Source organism: Hyaloscypha bicolor, assembly GCF_002865645.1.
Source record: "Hyaloscypha bicolor E unplaced genomic scaffold K444scaffold_53, whole genome shotgun sequence".
In the NCBI taxonomy this organism is placed as follows: Eukaryota; Fungi; Ascomycota; class Leotiomycetes; order Helotiales; family Hyaloscyphaceae; genus Hyaloscypha; species Hyaloscypha bicolor.
In genome coordinates, this window is record NW_020194555.1 from 3,439,766 (window position 1) to 3,460,023 (window position 20,258).

Genomic DNA, 20,258 nt, shown 5'->3' on the forward strand with positions numbered 1-20,258 from the left:
GTTGGTCCATCGGAACTTGCAGCCTTTCGCTTCTTATTCTCAGTGTCGACCTTTTGCTTCTTTTCGTGAGCTCGGACTGCTCTCTTCTCAGCCAGCACTGCGTTCATTTCTCGCTGTTGCTGCAGAATGGCATCTCTTCGAATCTTCCAGAATTTCTGTGCGGTCCGCTGATGGATGATATCTGGGCGTTCGGAAGCGTATGGTCCTGGCCAAAACGCACTTCCAGGAGGCTCGATGATATTCTCTCGCTCTAGTGTTGAAGTCACATCCTTCAAGGGATCTGCTATCGTAACAAGCCATTCAAGTTCTTCTAACTCGGTTAAGAATTCTGGTTGAGCGTCCTCAGGGGTTTGTTTATTGTCGGCAGGGCTCGTACCGGGTCGGCCATTCCAGATCACCACCTCTAGTGGGGGCTTCTGTTCCAAGGTTTGCGCTGAAACACGTTAGTCTCAATCCACAAACACGACTTGTCTACTCACGAATCCCCTTCACCACAGGAGTTTTCCATTCGGCCCATTGGGCATCGTCAGCATACTCCGCACCAATATACTCCCTCCTCAATCTATCTCTGATCTTTAAATCCCACACCTGACCCGCCGTCAACCCCACATTCTCCCACCCCGGACTCCGTCTCAACGTCTTCCACTGGCTCCTATATGTCGGAGTATCATCCGGCCCGCCCCTCCAATTCCTCCCTCCGGGACCAAACCAAAAACTAATCTGATTCCCCGGCGTCTCGATAATCGCAAACTCCGGCAACGGACCCGCAATCTGTCCCAACTTCACCTCCTGCCCATTAACTACCAAGGTCCCGCCATGGAGATTCGTAACGAAATACTGCGAGTAGAACGTATCGTCGTTGTCTACCTCCTCCTTCCAGATCGTGTCGTCAGTCGGAAGTAGCGTATCACCCTCCGCGGAAGGTAGTTTCCCAGGGGGATATTTCCTCGGCGGCACCAATGCCAACTCTTGCTGCTCATCCGCCACATACCATGGATCACTCTTGTCCAATTCCGTCAGCGTCCCCTCGGGATTATTCCACGGCCACCGCTCCAACTCCTCTCCATCCTCCAACAACGGCGTCCCAACATGTCTCTTCCCCGTCGTAGGATCGATTTTATCCACTCTCCTGATATCAAGCGGGAAGTAATCAGGATTGCGATTCCTAGGTGCTTTGTCGCGGTAAAAATTGCCGTAGAGCGTTGACATTTTCAGACGTTGCTCGTCGATAATACAAGGAGGGAGCGCGGGCTTGGTGGGCATATTGAAGATGGTACCCGTGACGCGGTCCCAGACTTTCTTTTTCAAGAAGCAGCCGTCTCTTCGGACATATTCCACCACATATCGCAGACACTGTGCATCGCCAGTCAGCTCTCCGTCGCTCGTTTCCCATGTTTATCGCTAACCGAATAAGCGAGGGAAAGGGGGAAAGGGGTATTACCGGATAAGGACTCCTCCCACAATCCACACCCCCATCAAACTCAAACTCGCTCTTGCCACCCCACTCCCCATCCATGCCCACTTCCACTTCCTTCTCTCCCACCCGTCGTGGTCGCCAAACAGTATTCGCAAGCACATCCTCCCACCCCTCGGGATAAATCCCGCACGCATCCGTATCCGGCGCGAGATACTCGGGTAGCACTTTCATCGGCATAAAGCCACCCGTGCTCCCATCCTCTCTCTCAACCTCCCCAGCAGGGCGCAGAGAAAGCTCAGGCGGCACGCCGCGACTTATAGGATGCGTAAACGATCCATATACATCGTCTCCGAGACTCATTCCACCTACCGCTCCAGCATCATCTTTCCCGTTCTCTGCCCGCGTACTCCAGTTACCGTTTTGCGATGGTGTATGTGACGCACCAGGCGGCGTCTTGCCCGTCGTTCTGTAAGGAGAAGTAACCTTCCTCTTCCTCGCCTCTTCGAGCTCCTTTTTAACACCCTCATACTCATCTCCAACCCACCCCTCATTCACTCTCCCCTCAACATAATACCCATTCCACAGATCAAACGCCCGTTTCCAACTCCTCCACACCTCCTCTCCTTTCTCTTTCCCCAAGCTTGAGCCGAGACCGGTCCAGCGGCCGTTATTGGCGAGAACTTTAGAGGCAGAGATGGGTGGCCGCGAGGAGGGGAACGGGGTGTCGCCGGTCAGGAATTCGTGGATGGAAAGCAGGATGTGGGGTGCGAGGTTGGGGGCGAGGGGTGAGGCGATCAGGGTTTCGGGGATGGGGATCGCGGAGACTGGGGAGCGGGGAGAGAGGGATGATGTGATAGTTGGGGTTGTGAGGAAGGGGGAGAAGTCGTAGGTTACGGCTGGGTTGCTGGGTTGAGAGGACATTTTGACGGTTTGGAAGTTGAGGATTTCCACATGCAAAATGTTAGGTTGCGATGGTGGGGGTGGTGGTGTGAGAACTGGAAGAAAGATTGGGGAGATCGCATGCGCTGGGGAGGAAGAGAGGGTTGTGTTTACACCAACGGCGGATATCTGCGAGGAATGTGAAGTGTCCGGATTCGGAATGCTGTTTCAATCCCCCGATGAGCCCACTTAGGTATTCTCTACTCACTCAAGCTCACCAAGGTTACTGACCGGACATCAAACTTCACCGCCTCAGTTTCAAATTGGCACTGAATTCATCACATCAACGAAGATAATTTAATGCTGTACACAAATATCTATGCATGATCCATTGTCACAAACTCCCTCCGGCTATGCTAACACATGCCACGGCCAAAACCTATGGAATGTAATATATTACAAACAATGGGATATCAACGCCAACCAAATGAGTCCTCCAAAATGCTTTGAGATAGCCGCTAGCGCCAAACAGAAATGAAAGTATTGGGTTGAGATGTTTTCGTAAAGATTTGGCATCGACATCGACGGCGATTTGTAAGTCTGGTTCTCCCAACTCATCGGCTCGACCATGGCGATAACTTTCTTCTCTTTCTTGCACACCATATACTGGTCAAAGTCGTCACTCGGGCTAATAAGCCTTCGCTTGTGGTTATAATCCAACACTACCCGTATACCGGTCCATCACATTGAAGACGAGATGGTTGTCAACCTCGCAATCCATACCAGGCAGACATCCCAGGTCTTGCCTCACTGCCGACGGATCTCCTCCAGCCATCGTCGTGATCATATCCGTAGCATAATTGCAATTATTGACATTCGAAGTTGATGTGGTGGGTATATAGATCGAAGAACGTTGTGGTGCCGTATGAGGTTGTAAATGTTTTTCTGCATTCCGTTGATGGGAGCCATATTGAGTAGGACTCGACAGTCCAAGTTGCTGGTCGAAATCAAACATATGCTGACTTCGATTCATAGAGCCCGGATTCCTTGGCATTTGCACAGGCGTAATTCTTTGCGGGTGCATCGGAACACCTCGATTCGACCCGTGGCCAAGACTGACACTGCTCGTTTGGCTGGCACTGCTTGTACTTGGCGTCATAAATTGATGCGCCGATGAGGCTTGCTTTCCAACCGATTGCAACGCCCCAGAACGTTGTCGGTCGCCAGTGTTTTGCGAATAGATAGGGTCCCACAGCGACTGCACGGTGCTTAAACTGGCCGAACTTGCCCGACTGCCTTGTCCTCCACCCATGTTAACGTTGATGGTGTTTCCATCCGCCGGGAATGTTTTCCGAGTTTGAAGTAATTGTTCCAACAGTTGAACTGCGGCACTGCTGCTTCCGTACTGGCCGCCCATCATGGTGTCGGTCGTCGGCGACGTCTGTAAATATGTTTCAATCGTGTCCTCTCCAACCCCATGCTGCACCAAAAGACCTCGCAGCTTCTTGTTCTCATCGGCGACCCTCCTCGCCGCCATCTGGATCTCGGACGATGCCTCGATGCCCTGGAGCTCGCATTGTCGCAACCGCGCCTCGAGTTCTTGCAGGTACTCTTTCCGACGAGCCCTCGATCGCCTCTGGTTGTCGCGGATGCGCGCAAGATTTGCTTTCTCCTTTGAAGACATTAGACACGAAACATCAATGCGGTTATGTCTAAACAGTGTTGATATGCGCTAAACAATGGGGCCCTGATGCGCAGCCTGAGCCTTGGCTATTATGGACTGATTGATGGGGGTGGAGCGTGAAGGGGGACGAGTCGAAGGGATAAAAGTGCTTACCGAGGCCGTTGACATGGTGCTTGGTGACGACTCTACGAACGAGGCGGGGACGAACAAGTACACACGCGTCGGTGAGGGGGAATACTCGAATTGGCGTAAGGCTGCGATATTAATGGGACGCCGTCGACGATAGTGATTGAGAAAGGTTGTTCGATTTCAAAGGACGTGCCAGCCCTAAGTATGCTTGAAACGCCTCCTCTCCTTTTGCTTCTCCTGGGGATGTTGCCAGTGTGGACAGGGACAGGGCAGCGGCTGCGGGCGCCGGGCTCTGAAGAAGGTCCTGGCGAATTTGACCCTGGCTCCAGCGGTACGGTTAGAATCCCAGGACCGGAAGGCTTGCGAAGAGGCTGTGGAAAGTGAGGGCCGTGTTGGTGTATCGATGATGATTGCCAGATATGTTGCAGCACCGCGGAACGTGGTTTGGCGGCGTCTTATTGATAAATCTGGAAGGGAAGGCCCTCGCGAATCACGAGTAAGGAGGATTGAATGGGGCGGCAGGGGCCACCTGCAAAGGGTCGCTTCTGGGGCAAGTCCGTTTCTCGAGGCGTGCACCGATAGCTCGAGGGGGCCGCCTTCAATTTTCAAGGTTTGGCTTTGGGCTCTTTTAAGACATTCCCGGCGGGGCGAAAGAGAGGGCGTCAGCGGTGGAGCTGTTCGGCGATTAAAGGATGTCCTCGACACGGATCGAGAGGATCAAGGCAGGTCGGCCGAGCAAGGAATCTCCCGCGGTGATGTATGTTACAGTATGGAGTCTGTGGACTTATGTGATGTGATGTGATGTGTCCCAGTTGGCAGTAGCCGTCGCCGTCTCCCGGATGCATCACCCTCCCTGCCCTCCCTCCTCTCCCCTCCCCTCCCGTCCGCTCTCCTACTTACCGTATTATCTAATTCTCCTGGCCGTCGTCCGCCCTCGACTCCTCCTGGCCCACGAATCACGTCGCTGCGACTATTCTTGCTATCCACGTTCCTCTCCTTGCAGGCCAGACGCGCTCCGGGTCCCCGCCCCCATACCGTATTCGGGGGGCCATACTACTTTCACGGACGCCTCAGGAGCTCTGCTTACCATCACCTCACCTGCCATTGGCCGCCGTGCTGACAAGGTCGAAATAAGCTCATTCAGCCCATGCATCGACTCCTGCTTGGTTATTTCCCGCCCAATGGTGGGGTGGTGTGAAGCACCCCATCTCCCCCATTCACACATTTCTCGTGTATCAATCCTCGTTCGAGACAGCTCGAGACCAGCACTTGCTCAGCCACAATACGGCCATATCCTGATGACGACGACTTTTGTTTTGGAGAACCAACAAAGGTCGTGAGCAGATAACCAACGCCAATCTACGCTGGCAGCAGGCGTTGCAAACCCAGCTGACCCTCCCGCTGCCAAGTGTCGCCGCGGAAACCATAGAGGCACAATGCTTGTTCATAGTTATTCCCAGGTCGTGGGAATAGGATACCGACAAACGGCTGCCTACCTGCTTGCGCGTCTCTCACCGGTACAGAGCCGTCCCGACGATGCTTAGAAAGCGGCAGGCCGACATATCTCCAGCCATCCCGAGTTCTCCACCGAGTTCGGACCCAACGACGTGATGAAAATCGTCCCAAGAAACAATCCAAGTGTCTTCTCCCGATATCCACTTCAACAGACGAAGAAAGAAGCTTAACACCACCCGTCTCGAGGGTCGCTAGCGCCCCAAAGAAACCACATTCTATTCCTGCACCGTGCCTCCCCCACAAACACCCGCAACTCGCACTGTCTCAACCCCCACAAGCGGCTGTCGCCTGCCCAGCCAATCCGTATCTCCTCATTTGTAAACAGGGCAGCACAGACAGTGCTCTCTCGACATCCAGTGTGTAAAAATAGAAGTCCATCTCAACTCACCCCTCACAATCGCGTGTTTGGGTGATGGGTGAAGGCATTCGGATCTGACGACTCCCGTGGTGGGTTTGAAACGGGAGCTGTGGCAGGAAGTTCAGATGCGAGCTTTTCTCCTGGGGAGGAAACGTCGGCTTGAAAGCTTGAAAGTGATGTGAGGAAGCATGAGGGAAGGGGAGGGTGCCAACGAGCGATCGAGCAAAACGATGCAGCGGTGATTAGTGAGATCGAACTGGGTGCCGATCGTCGAGGAGATCAGGAGAGATCGTCGCATCATCACGTGAATGGGAAAAGGGGGTACCCTCCTCCTCCCTCCCCCAACCTTGTAAAACCCCTTTGTTTATTTTAAGCGAAGCCTTTCAACTGGAAAATATCTCGAAAGAACATTCTCTCGAGCGTTCCACGGCAGAAGGTGTCCGCCTTCTCGAAGTGCGCCGTAAGTACCCCACCAACAAGGCTGATCTCTACAAATGCTGGTCGCATGTCACCGCACGTGTCCTCGTGGCCTCGTGCCTGCATGTCATCTTTGCTGACGCCTGTCGAATTTCTCGTAATCGCTGAGAAATCAACGACCTGATAATCGGGCTGCAGGAAAGTTAAATTCTGACTGACATTCTTGTCTACCAACAACTTGAGACGAAGTTTGTTGATGCAGAAATGAAAATTGAAAAATGTAGAGATCTCTATCTGCACCGCGTTTCATACTAAGTCTGTATTACGTTGCTTCACGTTTTGAATAGCCGGTTTGTCTCCGAAGTTCTCACGTTTGGATGGAACAATGATTCTGTTCTAAAACCCTGTCGTTTGGAATTTTTACAGTACAGCTCGATTTGCCAATTCTTGAGCTAGGCCTAGATCGTTAGATGTATTCAGAATCAAGTTTTTTGCTTTTCCTCTCTTCAAGAAAATCCGCGATGGGATCCCTTTCTGCATCCCACCTATTCTCAAGAAAGGGATCAAAGAACCGGGATATCTGCTTCCGAACACTCTTTCTCGGACTATCTCGGTATTCGCAATATGCAAGTCAAGTCAGCAGATCCCTTCTCTTCTTCCATCTAATCAGATACCCCATCTTTGTCCAAAAAGAAGAAGAATGTCACTTGCACATATCCATCCCGTCAGACACCGACCCCCCCTTTTCACAATTAGAGCCCTATCTCCGCAGTACCCGCTCCACCTCCAACCCCTGATTTCCTGACCGTGATCTGACTCACACAAAAGCCTCAGAACTTTCAAGCCAACAAAGAAAAAATTCAAGAGCGGGATGTCATTCATGCCCTTGCTCTTCGTGTTTACCCAGCGATGTCGGCTTTGCAGGCCGGTGCTTCCGCCTCAAATTCGCCACCAACATGACTGCTCACTCGTTGTCGAAGGAGAGAAATCGTCGGATCTGAGGAAAGTCGAGCGGTTCTGGAGATGCGTCCGGGAAGGGGGCACGGTTGAAGTCAGCCGGAGTCGATGGAGAAGTCGGAAGAGGGAGGTGGATGGAACGTTGCACAAGGCTTGATCGTAGCTACTGGCCTCAGCTCTCCTCTTGTCTGTTTCCAGCTTGAAGAAGATGGATTTACTCGGGGCTGAGTAGGATGGCTGTAGCTAGACTGTGCCTCACATTGAAGGTGGTGCTCGGTTGGTGTGGAAATGAGCTTTGCTGTCCTCCTTCTGCTTGGCCACAAAGAGCTACCAGTAGCAAAGACTCGATTTTGAGCCATGACAGCGGAGTGTTGCCTAACTTGGCTTCTAGGGTGTATTCATTGAGACTTTTGAAATGATCTTGTCCTTGGAATCTGTGGAGTAGTCGTGTCAAGAGTGCTGATGAGGATCGAAATTGCCAATGTCAAGGACACGCCCCTCACGTTGGCGACTGGCTAGTGGATAGCAAATGTCTTCCAATGGAGATTTTGCTCCGTTGAGTCTAGTCCCCAATGACGCCTCCTGGGGTTTCCGAGAGAGCGTTTGAGGATTGCCATTCCCCCGAGCATCAAGCCGTTCGTTGAAGAACCAGCCATAATAGCCTTCCAAGTCTCAAACCCGGGGCCATCTCCATCAACTTCATGTTCCCCAGAGTCCTGATCCCTAAACCGTAGACCGGTTGTGTCCATCCAGCACAGACCCAAAAGCTTGCAGGGCAATACAGGCCTGATTCGCTGGCCGAACTTTTCTGTGAGCAAGGCTTCTAAGTCATGCGCAGTTTGCCCCATCGGCCGGAATATGAGAAAGCTATTGTTGTATACACGACCACTTGGAAGGATTAAACCGGCAACAATATCCCCACATTGCGTCCATCTAGAAACAAGGGCCAACCTCCCACAACCTGTACGTGCCAGGATGCCAGCGTTCCAGCTTCTAAGCCTCGAATGTGTAGAGCCCGTTCTGGTGGTTATGTCTGAAAGTACCTGGTATAGCCAATCAAGATCGTAGAATGTAAGCTCGCTGGGCTCGGAATGAGTCGTGTCATACAGACTATCCCATATATTTTTGCAAGTTTGGACACCAGAAAGGATATCTTCGTTCATGGTGTCTGGTCCCCAGATAGTCTTGTAAACATCCTCGCCCGCCAAGCCGTGAAAACTGCCTTCATACTCGACGATAGTAGGTTTAGCGGCCCTTAAGCAGCAACGCCAGGCAATATTGGAGTCCTGGAGAAAGAGTTTAACCAGCCCCGACAGAGAGCTACTGCACCGCACGACCACGCCTAATTCTGCGCCCAAGCATGCCAGAATTGGAGGATCACGAACGAAAGTGTGTTGGATAATGTTGCTGATCTTAGGTTTCATCCAAAAGAGAGAACTAACATCCCTGACATCGCATTCAAAAACCTGAGTGACCCAATCGTTGGAGGGGATTAGGGCGTCGTTCCTCTGAATTTCCCAATTGGGAGTCCACGAGGATAACCCGTTGCGTTGCGTTGATGGATCCACAACATTGATTTCGTTGAAGAGTTCGCAGTGCAAGCCCTGATTAACTATGTAGCGAGCAAATGAATGGTACAAATGTAAATGATTCATGGAATAGTTGATCCTCTCCCCGAGAGCGGCCCCATCTGAGGCAAAACCAAGGTGTGCAAATATCATATCCTTGGGATATGTGATACCTAGACCCCTTCTAGCTCTCAACAAGCTAAGCATAGTCACTGATGATTCATCCTCCAAATCTTTTAGTGAGCTGTTCGAATGCGGAGGCCTACTAGTACCCTCTCCTTTTCGATGTGTCTCGCGAGCTTGATGCATTTCTGAAAGTAGCTTCCATCCACGAATAACCTCGTCTTTGCCAGAATATCTTGACTGCACATGCCGAGCTAAGATACGGAAAAGAGTATCCCACGGGAGGCGGTATTGTCCAAGTTGTACCCTGGGGTCCTTAGAAAATACGAGTTCCTGAAAGACCCAGACTCGTCGAAACCATGTCTGGCTCAGCACTAAATCAGCAAGTCCAGACGAGAATCGTGATTCATGGAAGTCGGTCGATGCCCTGCTATTTAGTTCGTTGGCGTTTTTGGCTTCGAGAGGTCCAAGATAGATCACGGTATGTTCTGCCACCGAGTAGATCTTTCCCATCATCGCAACCTGTCCCAATTTCTCTTTATCATCGATTTGATTGATGCATATAGCATCAGCCCAAACCAGTAAAGCTTTGTTCTCATGGCGCAAGTCGCGGAGTGCTGAAAATAGATTGATTGTTATTAGAAAGGGATTTCCATCAATCCAGATTGATTTGGTATCGTTTGGATCGCCCCAGACATAGGAAAGCGCGGTGTAGTCATCGTAAATGTCCTCATAGATTTTGAGTGTCGAATGGATGAGGCTGCACTTCACTTCAGCTTGGCTGGATGAGGCTGGGTGAAGACAAATCAGTCGAATGCTGTCGGGCTCATCCAGTGGTCGGTAAGGAAACGTTGACCTGGTCGGAAGATTTTCGGCTGGAATGCTCGCCATTTTGGGTGGTGACGGTGCTGAAATCGAAGTTAGCGGTGAAGCGTATGAAAAGTGTCGTCGAGTTTGTTACAGCCTGGTGAACCAACCCTAGAGATATTCGAGAATGTAGGTCACGTGCCAGGCATCCATTTCTGTCAGGCTGTCTTGAAATTGGCAAAAACACGAATGGAATCCTTGAAAGAACGACATCAAGAGAGTCCCTAAGACTCAGAAACAGGATCAAAAGTCGCAGCAGCCCAATGATGCTCTTGCGGGAGATGCGCAAGCCGTTGGTCGACTACCAGGCTCAGGCAAGTCCCTCGGTACCTCTATAGAGATACTTCAGACCTCTAAAGGGCAAGCAGTGGCTCATAAGCTCAACGAAACGAGCGAAGGTCAAACGGCCCATCTGACCGATGCAAATGCAGACAGATACTTTCTGCTACTGTATGATGGGAGGTTTGATCAACGCGCGAACACTAACGACCCCCTATCCATGAAATCAAAAGCAAGCTCCATATCCCTGGACATTCTAGAATCCTTCCAGAGCCTTTCGTATTCTTAATCTGAATATCGCATGTTACAGCCCCTGAATGCATGGGCTCTAACTTTAGACCCATGGTAGAGAAAAAGCAAATGTAGAAGACAGAAGAAATGAGATGTTCTTCTCCCGGAACGAAGCAAGCCTCATTGAGGAGAGCGTAACAAACAGTTGATGTGCATCCCGTCGTCCAGTGCTATCAATGGCGAGATTTGGAGATGTGATGGCATGTTGTATTTTGCTGCTCCCCAGGGATATCCCCATCATCTTCGGCGTGGGGGCCGGAGGGAAATGAGTAAAATCATTGAAGAGAGAAAAGAACTTGGGGAACTCTGAGGAAGGAAAAGTGCTGTATCTTGCTCGTGACGGAAACGGGCAGGCTGGTAGCAGATGGAAGGAACCAAGCAGAAGTCTCCGTATCAAAATCGTGTTTTTAGACCGAAGCCCAGCCTGTTGAGAGGAAAGCTGCGGCCGTCCCCGAGCTTGGGAATTTGAATTGGCTCAGAACCAATCACAAGGGCCGAATTTGCTTCAGATTCTTCCTTATCGTGATCTGCTCGCTAGGCGTGCCCCCCCAATCCTTGAGCCTGTGTGGGGTTTTGCTTCTTCCAAGTGCAGACTGCGATTCGATTCGAGCAGCTCGCCGCTTTGTCAGCACACTCTTTCTTTTCGACCTCTCGCAGCACTCCCCGGAGATTCTCCAGCTTCTGGATGGACCGCAGGTAATCAAGGAAAATTGGCGGAATCTAGCGACCTCTGCTCCACCAACTTCTTCATCCAACGCGGCAGAGAATCCTCCCTCTGTGCTACCTCACGCGATCCGCGATACGATAGTGAGGACCGACGCTGAAGAATTGGAATTCTACCCGGGAAATCGAATCCACGATTTGCGTAGACTTGAGCCCCACCATATGGCGGAATTCAATGATGCAGGACCGATAACGATGCGAGGAGGAATGGGCGGGGACTTCTCCATGAATCTAGATAACGGGGTCGCGGGCGGAAGCGGGGCAACCAAGAAGAAGCCGAGGAGCAGTCGAGATGCTGCTGCAATCAAGAGACGCTGTGTCAGTACCGCGTGTATTGCGTGCCGAAGACGGAAGTCGAAATGCGATGGCAATACACCGAGTTGTGCGGCCTGCTCGAGTGTCTATGGAACCGGTGAGTGGATAGAGAAGCTGTCAAAGAGCGTAGACTGACATTTGCAGAATGTGTATACGACCCGAACAGCGACCATCGGCGGAAGGGCGTCTACAAAGAGAAGATCGATAGTCTGAAGACGAAGAACTCGACACTGCAGACCCTGATACAAGCAATATTGAATGCTGCAGAGGACGATGTTCCGAACCTAGTTCGCCAAATCCGAACTTGTGAAAGCCTGGATGACGTCGCAGACAGTATACTCAGACAAGAAAATGGCCTCGAGGATGAGGAGGATGAATTCGATGAAAACTCTGCATATACCACCGCATCCTTGCCCACCTTCGAGACAGAATTGTCTGGCAAAATGGGAGAACTAAGATTAGAGAACGGCTCGGTGAGATTTTTAGGAGGAACTTCGAATCTGATATATCTGGATCCAACGGATGAGGACGACGGTGGGGATGGATCAGAACTTGTTGAGCAGCAAGATGACCCGTTGACAAGTTGGACAACTGTTACGAATGATACGGAAGTCATTGTGCATCTTATCAACATGTATTTCACATGGCATTATCCCTTCTTTACAACTTTATCGAAGAGCCTTTTCTACCGAGATTTCCTACTAGGAAAGCCACAAGGAACGCCAAAACGAACTGTGTATTGCTCGAGTCTCCTGGTCAATGCAATGTTAGCACTAGGTTGCCATTTTACGAACTCCCCGAAAGGTTGCGCCGATCCCAACGATCCAACTACCAAAGGAGATGCCTTCTTCGCTGAAGCTAAAAGGCTAATTGTGGATAATGATGAATATGAAAAGCCGAGATTGACCACGATTCAAGCATTGGCATTGATGTCTGTCAGGGAAGCGGGATGTGGCCGAGAAGCCAAAGGTTGGGTGTATTCAGGAATGAGCTTCCGCATGGCTCAAGACATGGGCTTAAACCTGGATTCTGGTGGAATGACCAATAACAAAGAGCCAATGGACGAGAAAGAAATCGATGCCCGAAGAGTAACATTTTGGGGCTGTTTCTTGTTCGACAAGTGCTGGTCTAATTACCTTGGACGATTACCCCAGTTACCTGTTTCAAACATAACAGCTCCCAAGTACGATGTCTTCCCTGATGAAGATGCAGATATCTGGTCACCCTACACAGACAATGGAATTGGCCAATTGCATTCCCAGGCGTCTCGGACAAGAGCGGTTGCTTTACAGCTCTCGAGTCTATGCGAAATAAGTAGTGATTTACTGATTTTCTTTTACCATCCCCAGTATCTTGACAAGTCTGTTGGGAGATCACAAGAATTGAAGAAATTGAGTGAGCTGCAAACAAGATTAGAAGCATGGAGAAGAGACCTTCCGAAGGAGCTTGAGCCGAAGGAAGGGCAATTGCCAAATGTCCTACTGATGCAGTATATTTCACCCCAACTTACCAAATGGCCTGCACTAACAAAACCATAGCATGTTCTTCCACCTCTTATATATCCACTTGTTCCGTCCCTTCCTCAAGTATAATCCTTCAACCTCTCCATTACCTTCACATGTTTCACCTCGAAAACTATGTACTCAAGCGGCGGGATCTATCTCTAAACTCATGCGCCTCTATAAACGTACCTACGGTCTACGTCAAATCTGCAATATTGCCGTATATATCGTTCATTCAGCCTGCACCATCCACCTGCTGCAACTTCCGGAAAAGACGGCCAAGCGGGACATAATCCACGGAGTCAAACATCTCGAAGAGGTAGCCGAGGACTGGCTTTGTGCTCGCCGAACCCTCAGTATCCTGAGTGTCTTAGGCCGGAAATGGAAGATCGAGCTTCCCGAAGAAGCCGCTGTGGTATTTGCTCGGACAGACGCAAAGTATGGCTACTTCAGTACCGCAGATGTGCCATCACCAAAACAAGAACTCATTGTTGCTACACCTCCATCAACAACCACGTCACCACCTCGACCACCAATACCGCCCCCACAGACCCAAAACCGTGTGAGAAACACGAACCAACTGCAGCAGAGTCTTTACAGTTACCAACCCGACACCCAGAATATCCCACCAACTTTCCTGGCAATGTCTAAACCCCAAACCGTACAAAATATAATGGGCATTTCATCTCAACCCACACTGGTAAATCAACCCACTACCAGCGGCAGCAATGGTATCGGATCAATGAACACCATTCCCGCCTCGCCTCTCTCCGCCATCCCACATCCCCGCCACCCTTACACCAATCCAAATCCCGCGCCCCGCGCAACAAGGACACCTTCCAACGACCTACCACGCACAAACTCAGGCGTCACATCCGAAGCCTCTGGCCCCATGACTCGCCAAGTGAGTCCAAACACAATGTTCGGTGGCGTTGACGCATTAGTCGAGAGCCAAGATTGGTGGCTCCGAGATCAAGCTAGTCTAGCAATCGGTTTTGACAACTGGATGGGGAATCCGGCTGGAGACATGAACGACGGACCAAATGCCACGAACAAGGTGTTGAACGGAGGAGGCATGGATCCGATGGCTGGTGTTGGAACGGGCTTTTATATGCCGCCGAGTAATGGGCGAGGAAATGACGGTTTTGGAGATGATGACTGGACTTATGGTTGAGCATTTCGATGTTGATTTGGTTATGAGAAGACGACTTACGATTGTGTTGATGAGAGCAAGGTCTGTGGTATTGGGTCAGATTGGTGGGAGGCTCTACTGGATGGTACATCAGCGATGGAGTTGTTTTCACATTCTATTTTGAAATCGGAGTTACTCCACTCAAGTGAGATACGTTAGCGGAATGGTTGAAGAAGAGAACGCTCACTGTTTATCTGATGTTGAAGTTCAAGATTGTCGTGCACTCTACCCAATGCCTATTCTGCGGTGATTATACAGTTGGAGCGGGATTGGGAGGTACCTGGTATCACGTGATTTATACCATTTCTTAAAATTGCCAAGGGAACTCAGATCCGCATCCTCTGAATGATAGCGAAGCGGCGACTAAAACGAAGATTTACTTATTCCTGATGCTAATTGGCGCCTGAGCAGACGCTTGAATGTTAAGCACTACAGATTTTTCTTCCGAGTGGAGGTGAAGAATAATGAGTGAATCTGGAGCCGCCAAAGAGTTTTGTTGTATGTCGCATTTCCTTATAAGCGCACTGGCAAAACGCTAGCAGCGCTAGCCACTATATATTATATGCAACAAAGCGTTAAAACTTTCACTTAATTCACTTCCTTTTTCTTCACTCTCATTATTAGACAGAGATCACTTATTGCACTATTCACAACTAGATGAATTCAAGCTTTAACTCTTTGTTTTTCAGCACCAGCAAAAAAATAGCACTGCTAGCGCACTTATAAGGATTGCAATATGCAACAACTCTTGAAACTAGAAATCGCTATTCACCTTTTTTACGTATAAGTAAATAAAATAAAATACCCCAGCCTCGCTCCCCAAGAAACGCGATAGATGACCTTTCGCCTTTGCTGTCAAACCTAGAGCTATCCAAGGTTCTTGTTCTCAGTTTCATCACAATGCTGAGAAGGCCTGGATCAGTATACGTCTTCGACTTCGAGTTTCGCGCGACCTCAGACTGCTCTTTAAATATGCAACGGGTGACACACAGATACATGTTCTCTGGATGAGAATAGAGTAGATTTTCATCTCAAGTCCTGAGACGAGAAGAGACGAAAGGGATAACGAGAGGTGCTTTGTTACAGTCTCGTCCGGTGTTCAGTGGGGTATTGGGATGTAACTCTCGCGTCCTTTCTCATCCGATATTAAAGTTGAGCTTCAATAGACATTTCATTGTACCAAAAAGCTCTGGAACATTGAGTCGATGTGCAACAAAAATCCGAGGGATACAATTCACTCTAAGTGAATAGACCAGACGGGTAGTCCGAGGTGTGGAAGAATAAATAGAGCTAAGGGTTTAAGCGAGTAAAAAAGGGGGAAGTCACTCTGCCTCTTGTAAACTCAAAAGTCACCTCACACTCAGAATAGCAATAGGCGCAGGAACTTCCGTATCCATGATATTTTACAAACTCTATAGGAAGCACCACAACGCCATCTCGTTTCTTGCGATCCAGCCGTAAAGCCATTTCTTCCAACCACCTGTAACATAGCCTCGTAAAGCAACTACAAAAAGTAAACCCGCAATTGCTATGGATTGCTCTGACAAGTGCCATTATGGTGAGGATAATGATGAGTTTGAGTGATTGTGAGGGAGGATTTGCTGGGGGATGCTTTGACAAGTACGATTAGACGGTGTCCATTCGAGCATTGCTGGGTATGCTTAAAGGTGCTAGTAGCTCATTCGTGTATATCAAACGATAATTTACACTAGCTATTGCACTATAGGAAATATTCGACCTGAGGCTTCTTTGCCGGCATGCCTCTCGAGTCCTGTGGCGCCGCCTGGAACACCCTATACCGCCTCGCAGGACCACTCAGAAGAACTTTCTCCTTCTCCTTCAAGAGCCCGGTTATACCACCATCGCTTCTGTTCACCTCCCCATTACTTCGCGAGATGATGCCCTCACCGCTTCCATCTTCGCCGAGCTCGAGAATGGCGGCGACGTTACCGCATCTGTAGCAGTAGTTTGGCGCTGACCAAACTGTCACGATGCTCGCGTCGAACATCTCCTTGAATCCTTCCATGACCAGTTGATGTGCCCGTGCTATCAATGATAGGTCATTGGCGTGGTTGAAGACTTTGACGATGTCGGCGCCGAAAAGGAATCCTGCCCCTCGAGGAGACAGACCCCAGCCGTCGATTTCGTCGGGATCTGACCAGAGCAGATCACACATTGCTCCTTCGTGGGGTACTTCTTGCTTTCGGTCTAGTAACCGGATCTTGTCTACTGTGTCGATGAGGGGTGATAAGCCGCCGTGGACGCAGAGTACTGCTCCTCCTGGATTTCCGACGCTACCTCCGCTAGATCCCGATGCTCCAGTTCCTGGTGCCCCCGTCTTCGCTGGTGATGATCCCTTCGCACCGCCTACAGTCTTCACTGTCTTCTGTCGTGGGAATCTCTTTACAATCCCTCCATCAGAACTCAATACCTCGATCTCGATATCTGGGTCGAGGTATTCTTGTGTTGATGTGAGGCTGCTCGAGGGAGCAGTTACTTTCTGTTTTGACGGCTCCAGTGTACTTGAGGCACCGAGTACAATAGCACCGAGAGCTAGATAATCAAAGACTTCGCAGCAATATCTCCATACATTTGCACTTCCATATTTCCGTAGACATTCATCGTAGAAGCCGTAAACTGTTGTGATTTGTCTTGACTCGTGGTTGCCTCGTATTAAGGTCATTCGGTCCGGGTATCGTACTTTGAGGCATAAAAGGAGAAGGAAGGATTCGAGAGAGTAGAAGCCTCGGTCGACGAAATCGCCTGGGTGAATTAGCAATCAGGGTTTTGAGTTCCTCTGAGAAGCCTACCCATGAACAGATAATTGGTATCTGGCACATCGCCGCCCACGCGAAATAACTCCATAAGGTCATGAAATTGTCCATGAATATCACCGCATATCTGGACCCATCAGCATGCATCCAAAGCTCTGTTTGAAGCTCATACCGTCACTGGTGCCGTCACAGTCACCACATTCCCCTCCTCGATCAACAGCTCTCGCGCCTTGTGGCACAATTCCCGGACCTGTGCTTCTGGTATAGGTCTGCATGCTCGAAGCTGCGCAATGGCTCTGCATTTCATCTTAGCCAACTATGCCAAAACTTTGGACAGAGTGAAGCATACCTGTCGAGGTCGCTCATCTTGAATACGTCGAGTCTGCAAGTCCCACAGAATTCGTAGTGCTAGCAAGTCTGTCTATCACCTTTCCACAATCCTTCTCGAGCGCTTCCCAGTCGGTTCAAGCCCCAGAGAATCTCGGGCGCATCGAGCGTGGCGGGAAAGGCTGAAGGCCCAATGTGAATCCTCCTGTCCTTCAAATGGCCTGGATCACCTTCTACCGCAATCGCACGACCCGATACTAGCACAGCAAAGTCCCAGGAAATGGGCCGTCCACTATTCGTCTCTTCGTCGCAAGCTACGTTATCATGTGTGTCGTGATTATTTTTGGCACATTCCCAGCCTTGAAGATTGATGCACGCCGAGATCAGCGCTAGACGGCGCTAATGCCCCGAAGAGGCTAGCCTTCACGAGCTCCTTCAAGCTCAAAATGTATCGTTCCACCTCACTTCACTCCAACCCCTCACCCACTTCCTCCCGATTCACAGATGCGGCGATAGGTAATACCTCTAATACCCACCAACTCGTGTCAATTGACTAACCTAATGACCCTCAGCACCCCGGAAACGCAATTCACTCTTCTCCTCCGCGAATCCGGGACCTGCATGCCAATTCCACTTCTCAGTCAGGTCATTCGTTCCAGGTTCGAGGCAGAAGGGAGAAAAAGTATATAAAATGCCTCCACATATGCACCCCCGCTCCCGCCTTACCTCCTCCCTCTTCGCAACCACACTCTTCGCATCCTTCTTCGTCGTCGCCCTACCACACGTTCTCCCCTGTCCCGCGCCACGAGTCCTGTATGCAGATGATGGGACGCCGATACCTAGGAAGCGAAGGCGGAGACCGCCTATGTGTCCAGCTCCAGACGAGGAAAACGAGTCAAAAGAGGACGGTTTAGGTGCAGGGATAGAGGAGGGGGGAGTGGAAGATGGTGATATGGAGGGGAAGGGAGAGAAAAGGGTGGTGAAGAGGGAATGTCCTGTTCCGAAGCCGGGAGGGATTGTAGGCGAGATTTTGGGGTTCAAGTCGAGTAGTGGGGAGAAGGGGAGTAAGCCGCCTTGACGAGAGGAAATGAGAAGAGTGAGGTTGAGGTTTGATTTATTGTACATATTCTCGAGTTCGAATGAAGGTCTGTTACAATATTGCAGGAGGTATTGGCGTCTTGGAAAGCCTATTTGTGATTATGGCGAAGGATGGCAAGTTGATGTTGCTGTACATATTAAGAGCTCGCGAAGAATTCATTTTTGACTCTAAAGCTCCTGGACTTGCATAATTTCTAAGGTATCCTTGCCACTTCTCAAGTCGAGGACTTGTTGACTTTCAATCACCATTATCTTCAGCATATTTCAACAATAAGCTTATGCATTTAACAGGCTCCCGGTCGTACTCAGAATCTCCAGGGTCAATATATTTGTGAAAAAATATGCAAAGTCTAATAATCACGGTCTACAGCAAAACTCAAAAACTCTTATCGAAACTGGAATTGGACCCCAATATCTAAACAAGTCTAGAACATCCAAGTTCTCTTCTAGAAATGCCACACCAAAGGATCAAAATCATTCACTCCCTCTATATTCACTTTGGCCCTCAACAACACCTCACCCCCCCTTCCTGCTCTACATGCATCCATCCCTCCACTTGCCGTATTCCTGGTTTTGAAGTCGACATAAAAGAACGCCCCGACCCCCGACAAGCGAAGGGAAACCAGATGCAGGCGGAGTTCGATAGGATGCGCCAGACCAAACCAAAGCATATCTCCCAGCAAGAAGCGAAGGGAAAGGAGTCCGAGTTTCAAGCTCCACATTCCCTCTCTTATGCTGCCGTCAACGAGGATACCGTTACGCTTTGCACTGATACCTGTATTCCATTGTTGTCAAGGGTTTTTTTACTGTCACCAAATTGCTTTTTTCTCCCACCTATCTTGTCCGAAGAGAAGGGTTTCTATGGCGGACTTCCACACTTCAGAGCCACGATGATTAATGAAGCAAAACTGAGAATAAAATAGAGACTTCCGCGGAGCAAAACAGCAACTCAGCTTCCTCGAACCTTTGTGCAATCGAAGGGCTGATCATAATTTGTTCTAGCCCCACTAGTCACAATCTACCTAACGTCTACATGCGCTTGAACGCTTCTAGAAAAGGCAAGAAAATCTTCGCAGAGCGCAAAACCTACCAATAAAATGAGAAAACAAATGAACCCAATAAAAAGCTCTCCTCCCCCACTTAGGATAACGACTTGTAGTATAGTTCAACCCAGCCACATCTGGTCGTTGAATACCATGTTTTTCGATCTTAGGAAAGCTAATGGCATGGTGCCTCGCTACTTCAGTGTTTCAGGCCGTCGTTCGTTCTTTCCGCTGACAGAACTCTAATAGCCGGTTCCCCTCCCACTGCGCTTCGCTTGTGGTCGGGATAAGCAAGTGTCTCGTTTAACCAAGTGTCCCATCGAGAAAATGCGGGCCCTAAAATTTACGTGTGATCCTTACCAAAAAACGCGTCTTGCAATTGCGCGTTTGGCCCAACTTGTTGACCAATTCATTATTCAATTCACGTGCAAAGATTCCAAAAATGGGTACACCTTTATTTAATTCTACCAGGATTGGGGAGATGTCCTGGGAGTATTTCTATTATCTACATGCTACGGAAGCTGATTACTACCGTATCTTTAATGAGGCCCGCGAATGGTGCCTTGAGAACGATGATAATTTAGTAATTACTAGTGCGAGGATATATTACGTCAAGGAAGCTTCCTTGCGAAAATCGGTACTCCGCGAGTGCAATAAGAAGAGGAACTCCCAAGGACTCTATAATACGCATGGTGGTAATAATAAGATCCTGAACGAGGTACAGGAGGAGGCGATTCGGTAATATTGCTACGAGTAATGGGAGGCTGGTTTGGGTACTATATATCAGATGGTTCAAGCCG

The 20,258-nt window shown here is 49.7% G+C and overlaps 7 protein-coding genes across 7 annotated transcripts; 3 read left to right on the forward strand and 4 right to left on the reverse strand.

The window, feature by feature from the left end:
* Nucleotides 1-289: 289 nt before the first annotated feature.
* On the reverse strand, nt 290-2,506 carry K444DRAFT_355110 (uncharacterized protein). Its single transcript, XM_024872130.1, has 2 exons — nt 1,442-2,506; nt 290-1,353 (listed from the first exon to the last, which is right to left on the reverse strand). Exons 1-2 carry the CDS (start codon nt 2,336-2,338, stop codon nt 472-474), a joined length of 1,779 nt encoding a protein of 592 aa, XP_024739862.1. The 5' UTR covers nt 2,339-2,506; the 3' UTR covers nt 290-471.
* A 499-nt stretch (nt 2,507-3,005) lies between these two features.
* On the reverse strand, nt 3,006-3,980 carry K444DRAFT_525186 (uncharacterized protein; the record flags this gene model as incomplete). Its single annotated transcript, XM_024874422.1, has 2 exons — nt 3,006-3,241; nt 3,689-3,980. The coding sequence occupies 2 exons, from the start codon at nt 3,978-3,980 to the stop codon at nt 3,006-3,008; spliced, it is 528 nt and encodes a 175-aa protein (XP_024739863.1).
* Nucleotides 3,981-7,823: 3,843 nt separating this feature from the next.
* On the reverse strand, nt 7,824-10,086 carry K444DRAFT_355141 (HET-domain-containing protein). The gene is made up of 2 exons (XM_024872131.1): nt 10,009-10,086; nt 7,824-9,955 (listed from the first exon to the last, which is right to left on the reverse strand). Exon 2 carries the CDS (start codon nt 9,936-9,938, stop codon nt 7,872-7,874), a length of 2,067 nt encoding a protein of 688 aa, XP_024739864.1. The 5' UTR covers nt 9,939-9,955; nt 10,009-10,086; the 3' UTR covers nt 7,824-7,871.
* Nucleotides 10,087-11,160: 1,074 nt separating this feature from the next.
* Nucleotides 11,161-14,534, forward strand: K444DRAFT_558350 (uncharacterized protein). Its single transcript, XM_024876819.1, has 3 exons — nt 11,161-11,619; nt 11,667-13,011; nt 13,061-14,534. The coding sequence occupies exons 1-3, from the start codon at nt 11,370-11,372 to the stop codon at nt 14,196-14,198; spliced, it is 2,733 nt and encodes a 910-aa protein (XP_024739865.1). The 5' UTR covers nt 11,161-11,369; the 3' UTR covers nt 14,199-14,534.
* A 1,060-nt stretch (nt 14,535-15,594) lies between these two features.
* Nucleotides 15,595-17,642, reverse strand: K444DRAFT_586439 (calcineurin-like phosphoesterase). The gene is made up of 4 exons (XM_024877975.1): nt 17,340-17,642; nt 17,163-17,286; nt 17,027-17,117; nt 15,595-16,979 (listed from the first exon to the last, which is right to left on the reverse strand). Exons 1-4 carry the CDS (start codon nt 17,354-17,356, stop codon nt 15,937-15,939), a joined length of 1,275 nt encoding a protein of 424 aa, XP_024739866.1. The 5' UTR covers nt 17,357-17,642; the 3' UTR covers nt 15,595-15,936.
* A 135-nt stretch (nt 17,643-17,777) lies between these two features.
* K444DRAFT_586440 (uncharacterized protein) lies at nt 17,778-18,596 on the forward strand. The gene is made up of 2 exons (XM_024877976.1): nt 17,778-17,833; nt 17,890-18,596. The coding sequence occupies exon 2, from the start codon at nt 18,009-18,011 to the stop codon at nt 18,393-18,395; it is 387 nt and encodes a 128-aa protein (XP_024739867.1). The 5' UTR covers nt 17,778-17,833; nt 17,890-18,008; the 3' UTR covers nt 18,396-18,596.
* A 214-nt stretch (nt 18,597-18,810) lies between these two features.
* Nucleotides 18,811-19,453, forward strand: K444DRAFT_610987 (uncharacterized protein). The gene has a single exon (XM_024879857.1). It carries the CDS (start codon nt 18,868-18,870, stop codon nt 19,336-19,338), a length of 471 nt encoding a protein of 156 aa, XP_024739868.1. The 5' UTR covers nt 18,811-18,867; the 3' UTR covers nt 19,339-19,453.
* The last annotated feature ends 805 nt before the right edge of the window (nt 19,454-20,258 follow it).

What these genes read in the sequence shown, in the direction of transcription:
- K444DRAFT_355110 (XM_024872130.1), bottom strand. Translation starts at nt 2,338, where the DNA reads ATGTCCTCTCAACCCAGCAACCCAGCCGTAACCTACGACTTCTCCCCC. An exon ending in GTGGGAGGAGTCCTTATCCG is followed by an intron (nt 1,354 to 1,441) that starts GTAATACCCCTT and finishes GGCGATGCACAG; the next exon opens with TGTCTGCGATATGTGGTGGA.
- K444DRAFT_586440 (XM_024877976.1), top strand. Translation starts at nt 18,009, where the DNA reads ATGCCTCCACATATGCACCCCCGCTCCCGCCTTACCTCCTCCCTCTTC.
- K444DRAFT_610987 (XM_024879857.1), top strand. Translation starts at nt 18,868, where the DNA reads ATGCCACACCAAAGGATCAAAATCATTCACTCCCTCTATATTCACTTT.
- K444DRAFT_586439 (XM_024877975.1), bottom strand. An exon ending in CTGTGACGGCACCAGTGACG is followed by an intron (nt 17,118 to 17,162) that starts GTATGAGCTTCA and finishes TGATGGGTCCAG; the next exon opens with ATATGCGGTGATATTCATGG. An exon ending in TACCAATTATCTGTTCATGG is followed by an intron (nt 16,980 to 17,026) that starts GTAGGCTTCTCA and finishes TAATTCACCCAG; the next exon opens with GCGATTTCGTCGACCGAGGC.
- K444DRAFT_355141 (XM_024872131.1), bottom strand. Translation starts at nt 9,938, where the DNA reads ATGGCGAGCATTCCAGCCGAAAATCTTCCGACCAGGTCAACGTTTCCT.
- K444DRAFT_558350 (XM_024876819.1), top strand. Translation starts at nt 11,370, where the DNA reads ATGGCGGAATTCAATGATGCAGGACCGATAACGATGCGAGGAGGAATG. An exon ending in CTCGAGTGTCTATGGAACCG is followed by an intron (nt 11,620 to 11,666) that starts GTGAGTGGATAG and finishes TGACATTTGCAG; the next exon opens with AATGTGTATACGACCCGAAC. An exon ending in CCAAATGTCCTACTGATGCA is followed by an intron (nt 13,012 to 13,060) that starts GTATATTTCACC and finishes ACAAAACCATAG; the next exon opens with CATGTTCTTCCACCTCTTAT.